This window comes from Peromyscus eremicus, chromosome 9, assembly GCF_949786415.1.
Source record: "Peromyscus eremicus chromosome 9, PerEre_H2_v1, whole genome shotgun sequence".
In the NCBI taxonomy this organism is placed as follows: domain Eukaryota; kingdom Metazoa; phylum Chordata; class Mammalia; order Rodentia; family Cricetidae; genus Peromyscus; species Peromyscus eremicus.
Window position 1 is genome coordinate 75,587,952 of NC_081425.1, and position 6,000 is coordinate 75,593,951.

General features: G+C 41.7%; 1 protein-coding gene and 1 long non-coding RNA gene across 5 annotated transcripts in view; both read left to right on the forward strand.

Moving 5' to 3' along the window:
• Ddhd1 (DDHD domain containing 1) overlaps positions 1-3,035 on the forward strand; it is a 73,759-nt gene extending 70,724 nt beyond the window's left edge. For all 4 annotated transcript variants that reach the window (XM_059273761.1, XM_059273762.1, XM_059273763.1 and 1 more), the window contains one exon: positions 2,708-3,035. In XM_059273761.1, coding sequence (XP_059129744.1) covers positions 2,708-2,886 — 179 coding nt within the window. In that variant the 3' untranslated portion in view covers positions 2,887-3,035. The remainder of the gene's footprint in view (positions 1-2,707) is intronic.
• A 535-nt stretch (positions 3,036-3,570) lies between these two features.
• Positions 3,571-5,123, forward strand: LOC131920094 (uncharacterized). Its single transcript, XR_009381501.1, has 2 exons — positions 3,571-3,976; positions 4,383-5,123. It is a non-coding gene; the product is annotated as an uncharacterized LOC131920094 (long non-coding RNA).
• The last annotated feature ends 877 nt before the right edge of the window (positions 5,124-6,000 follow it).

Genomic DNA, 6,000 nt, shown 5'->3' on the forward strand with positions numbered 1-6,000 from the left:
CGTCTGAACCTATCTGGCCAAGAGCATATTGTCCAGCAGTACAAAGTGGTACTGCCGTGTGGAATCTCTCTCCCTGGGAGAGGCTGTGAGCCACCTAACAGGAAGAGAGGAGAGGGAGCACAAACCCTCTTCATTTCCACCCTGATCTTCCCACAAAGCCAGCAAGATGTGCAGTAACTGCACTGAGGACACAAAGGAAGTTGTGAGGCCAGAACAGGTCGGTGGGGAAGCTGGCTACCTAATTTGCATTTTGATGCCTCTAACCCAAGCCCAGTGATAGTGGGAAAGCACAGACGAAGCCAGTGTAGGTAACAAATAACCGATGTCCCCAAAAGTGACAAGAATGACAAGGGCCCATAATAAAATAGAGTAACCACTTTATGAAAGCAGTGTTTTAGGACAGTGGTAGCATGGCAGTGGTGGCGCATTCCTTTAATCTTGGGAGGCAGAAGCAGGTAGGTCTCTGTGAGTTTGAGGCCAGCCTGGTCTACAAAGCATGTTCCAGGACAGCCAGAGCTACACAGAGAAACCCTGTCTCAAAAAAAAAAAAAAAAAAAATCAGGACCTTAAAACCAGAGTGGAGCCAAATAATCCCAGTAGCAGGAAAACTGTGCCTTTGATTTGAACGTGTAATGAAGAGTTTTGGACTAAAAAGGATCGTGCAGCAGCGTTTGAGGTGGAACCCTCCCAGATCACACACTTACCTCTTCTCTTTCTCTGTAACCTACTTCATCTTGACTCCACGTATCACGTTGGAGAATTCAGTTTTCTCATTTCCTATTCTGGTCTGGTGTGAGTGAGTGCCTACAAATCTCATGTGAAGGCCCATGGAGTACAAAAATACAGGATTAGGGCATTCTTACCTAAATCCACATGGATTTCAGCAATTTCTTATATTGTGGATTAGTTTTATTTTAATTAAGTGAAAAATTTAGAGTAAAAGAACTTTGTGAAAGTTCTATGTCAGTGTTTTATACAAGTATTTTATAGGCTAGAAGGCATTTCACTTATAAGTATAAATCTTCTCTGAGCGGATACATAGATAAATATATAAATCAGAAAAGTATAACTGAAAGGTAACTACTATATGTTTATATATTGTCAACCGCTGTTACCACAAAACAAGTCCTGTTTAAGATTAGCATTAGCAGCTGGGGGGGGGGGCACACCTTTAATCCTAGCACTCAGGAGGCCGAGTTCTGAGTTTGAGGCCAGTCTGGTCTACAGAACGAGTTCTAGGACAGCCAGGGCTACACAGAGAGACCCTGCCTTGAAAAAAATCAACAACAGCAACAACAAAAAAATAGCATTATCAAACATTTATTTAAAATTATTTTCTAGAGTGGTAAGATTTCTTATGTGTAACTGCCACATTCCCAATATAAAGCAAAACCTAGTTTTTTTTTCTCCAGCCTTCTTTGTTTTTGTTACTTTTTACTTTTGACATCCTTTGGCACTAAACAGAGATGTTAATAAGTATTTGGTAGTGACCTGGGTGTTTTTGTTTGTAAGACAGATCACTCAAAGTATTGTTTGGCTCATGAACAGTTTTAAAAGAGACCCTGAATATACTAATGCCTTTTTTTTTTTTTTTGTCCGAGACAGTGTTTCTCTGTGTAGCTTTGGTGCCTATCCTGGATCTCACTCAGTAGACCAGGCTGGCCTCTCACAGAGATCCTCCTGGCTCTGCCTCCCGAGTGCTGGGATTAAAGGCGTGCGCCACTGCCACCGCCGCCGCCACCACCACCACCACCACCACCACCCAGCATAATGCCGTTTTTTTTAAAGTATGTATTGTGTGTATATGCAAGTAAATGATGTGTATACATGAGTCAGAGGACACCTTGTGGAGTTGCTTCTCTCGGTCACATTTTTCATGGATTCCAGGAAGCAAACCTAGGTTGCCAGGCTTATGCCATTCCTCCAGCACTCGCGATATCATTTTCCCAGTGTGTTATCTCCGAGGGTCTATTACATTAGCCCGTTAAGATTTGACAAGAGCCTTGATCTGTGCATTTCTCTCCACTATTGCGAGGAATGTTGGTGGGTTTTGGAAAGGCTTAATTGGATGCATGGAATTGTTTGAGGGCAGGAAATTATAGGTAAAGCCCTTCCTCCTACAGGATATTCCCGCAGTTTAATTTATCCCACCACATAATGCGTTCTTTTGAGTGCTTGAATGTCGAATGTTGCAGACACAGGCTAGACCCCGCTAAATAGATGCAGTATGATATATGTATGGCGGCTGTCTCTAAGGAATTCAGCCTAGTGGGGAAGAACACTGTTGTAAGATGATGATAATAATAATAATTAATTTAAATTTTTTTTTTAAATGGTTGTTGTGGAACATTTCCCCACAGAACACGTCCCCAATGAGGAGGCGTCAGGTGACCTCCCCACTTCCCCGGGGATGCAGGAAATTCTTCAAAGAAGGGAGATAAGAAATAGTCTTCTAATGCCAGAAATATGCCATGATAGCAAGTGAATTTTTGTTGTTGTTTCCTTTCCTTATTATTCTTTGCTGACTGGAGCAGTGGAACAGAGCCCACTGGTAGAACCCTAACAGCTTCGGCTTTTTTACTGCCCCATAAATTTAGAGTGAGGAGGGTAACAACTTAAAGCTCGTTTCCATTCGCTAGCTTTTCCCCCAGCTGTCAGCAGCCTGCCCAAACACACCATAATCTTCATTGAACTCTTGTCTTTTCAGTGGAACTGGAGCACAGGATTGACTTTGAACTCAGAGAAGGCCTGGTGGAAAGCCGCTATTGGTCAGCCGTCACGTCGCACACTGCCTACTGGTCATCCTTGGACGTCGCTCTGTTCCTTTTAACATTCATGTACAAACACGAGCATGATGATGCGAAGCCCAGCCTAGATCCAATCTGAACTCTGGAAGGATACAAATGGCCCAAAACTTGGTTTTCTGTTAAAATGTGTCAAGATATGGAGATATCAAGGTTCCAGTTTTGTTTAGGGCAAGAAATACTTTAATTTAAAAGCACCTTATTTTATTTTTAAAAGAGAACAAAAACACATTTTCAGTTCTAAAGAAGTTCTTTACTGTTTCTATAATTTGGATTATGAGTCTAGCCAAGCCCCTGCAGAGAATCACCCGGCATGGAAGTGTAAAGGGTTGAGGAGAGCTGTGTGAAGGCAGCCTTCACAGTCTAGTTCTCCAGGAGTCTAATATAATGTATTAATCTAAAGCTGTCATAACTCTGAGGTGGTCAGAGTCCAGTACATTCTGTGAAGACCACAGGTGGCATCATGGTTTTTGATTCTGTGAAGGCTTCCGTGTCCACAGTTCCTTTGAAAGAAGAATATAACAAATTAAAAAAGTTCTAAATTTAACTTGTTTAAAAAAAAACTAATGCTAGAAAGCAATATTTGAACTACTGTACTTATAATTTATTATCTCTAGTTAGTTCAGTGTATGAAACATTACATTTTTAATGTTTCTTTTGAGCCACATTCATTTTGTATCATGTTGAGGCCCCTTTTTCTCAAAATCCAGATGACCAGATGATGCTGTGGCATACTTTCAGGTTTTGGGGGGGTTTTTTGTTTTCGTTTTTGTTTTGTTTTTCATTAAAAACATGGTTTCACACAGCACTAGTTCAATTTTTTTTTAATTTATTTTTTTATGATGTCACATGTACCTCAGAGAAAGCTGAAAGTTGTCAACACAGGGACTCCACATTGGGTTATGCATTGGCTGTGTTGGGAAATTAGGACACACCTTTGGGCTAGAGAATGTGAGGACTTGAAATATATAAACAGCTGTGTGCCAAACAGCTAACACATGTGAAGGGTGGAATGCCACCAACATGTAATATTTAAAGCTCTAAGGAAACATGGAGACTTGGGCCCAGTCCACAGACACTGAAGCACTGGAGGGTTTTCTGGGCTGTAATTATTTCCACAGTGCTTTTCATCTGAAGTGTGCATTCTGCGACCTGTGTAGAAGCTTCCTGAGGTAAGTGAACACATGCTACCATGTCACATGTTTATATACTGAGGCACCAATATTTGAAGTGCCTTGCATTAGATTACACAGCAAATCAAGAGCGTTTGCATTGAAGCCAGACCATACCCTTTTCTGTGCTACCTAATGACTTCGCTCCCATGTGACCCTGAGTAGTCTGCAGTTAGTAAGCTGGAGAATGACTGTGAAGCCCAGCGTTACCTCCAGATACATTCTGGACTCTGACAGAAGAGGGGTTCACTTAAGGCAGCAGGAGCTGTCCTTGCCATGGCCAACACTGGCTTCTGGGTGGCTCTCACTAGGTTCCACGCAAGGTGCTCTTTCTCATGGAAGGGATTTTGTAGCTGCTGGGAGCAGAGCCAGTCAGCCCACATCTGCCCTGCTCTTTTCTCTGCAGGGTGGCAGAGCCCATGGCTTTGTGGGTGTTACTCCTGCTCCTCAGTACTGTCGGTTCCTCGCTGTCCTTGAATCTGCTCGACATTCAGCACTTCCTTCTAGAATTCCAAGGCTGCGTGACCAAGTGCGTGGCTCACAAAAACCCTTGCTGCAAAGGCTTTTGATGAATCTTAGCAGAGTTGAGGCATCTTTCGAGTTTGGAGATTCCTATAAAGGCAGGTCATTTTTGTAGCCTATTTATTTAGCAGGTCTCATTTAATTCTCAGGAAAATTAAGCTCATATCGTATAGCTTTCGTTAAAGGTAGTTGAGTATGTGTTGGATATCAACTGAAAAGTTGGCTTTCGTAAGCAAAGGAGTATGTCTGCTTGCTTTTCCTCACACCGCAAAGCAGTTGAATTTCACTGTTTGAGTTTATGTCAACTCTTGGAAAGAACAGCATTCACAGCACCCTTTCAATGAAAAGTCGATGTTCTGTACCTCTGGACAGCTGTTTCCAGCTCATAATTTCATCAGTGCCAATGGAGAGTTTGGTTTTATAACTCTTGTCTCTCCATCTCTGCATGTAATCATTGGATATGCTGTATATACTAAAGTAATATACAGAGTATGTGTAATTCTGACTTGATTTAGAAGCTAAGTCAGTTGCCAAGTAACAGTTTGCAATTTTACTCCAGCAAGTACTAAATTGGCCCCCAAAAGTCCTGATTTTGATACTAATTAAAATTCTATTCTCTAACCTGTGTTCATATTGAGTCTTGAGTATTGATCATACCAACTTTAACCCAGTTAGGTTGGATAAGGAGAATGTTTGGAGTTCAATCTTATTTTTCCTTTAAAATTGGCCTTTCTAAGGCTTTTTATTCATAACTTTATTTTTAGCAGTAATTGCACTTTTCTTACAATCCAATCTTAACTACATTTTAGGACATAATTACAAAATAATGCTGACTCTCCAAGATAATGCTGACTCTCCAAGCCTTGAAAATCTTAGGCTTTTCTCTATCAGAAAGTAAGCTTTTGGGTTGGAAAGATGGCTCAGTGGTTAAGAGCATTGGCTGCTCTTCCAGAGGACCTTAGTCCAACACTTACATGGCAGCTCACAGCTGTATGTAACTCCAGTTCCAGGGGATACAACACCATCACAGACATATATGCAGGTAAAACACCAATGTATATAAAATTAAAAGTAAATAATTTTTTTCAAATTAAAAAAAAAATTAGCTTTTGTGCTTGTTTCAAAGACCTCGGACCCAGAAATTCTCATCGGTCTTTCTCTGTGCTGTGTCCTCATTGGCAAAACCACCCTTCTCTGTGAAGCATTTAACACCATAGCCAGATGAGGCCCAGGAGTGTGCATCTGTAATCCTAACACGTGAGAAGCTGAGGCAGGAGGATTGCTATGAGTTTGAGGTCACCCTGGGCTAAAGGTAGGTTAAAGTGGGGCCGGGTAGAGTTGTAACTCAGCTAGTAGAGTGTTTGCCAAGCATGCATGAAGTATTGGGTTTAATCCCTGTCAACACCCAAACCCAGAGCACACCTGTAATGCCAGCACTTGGGAGGTAGAGGCAAGAAAGATCCGGTTGTCCTCTGCTGCATAGTGAGTTTGAAGCAAGCCTG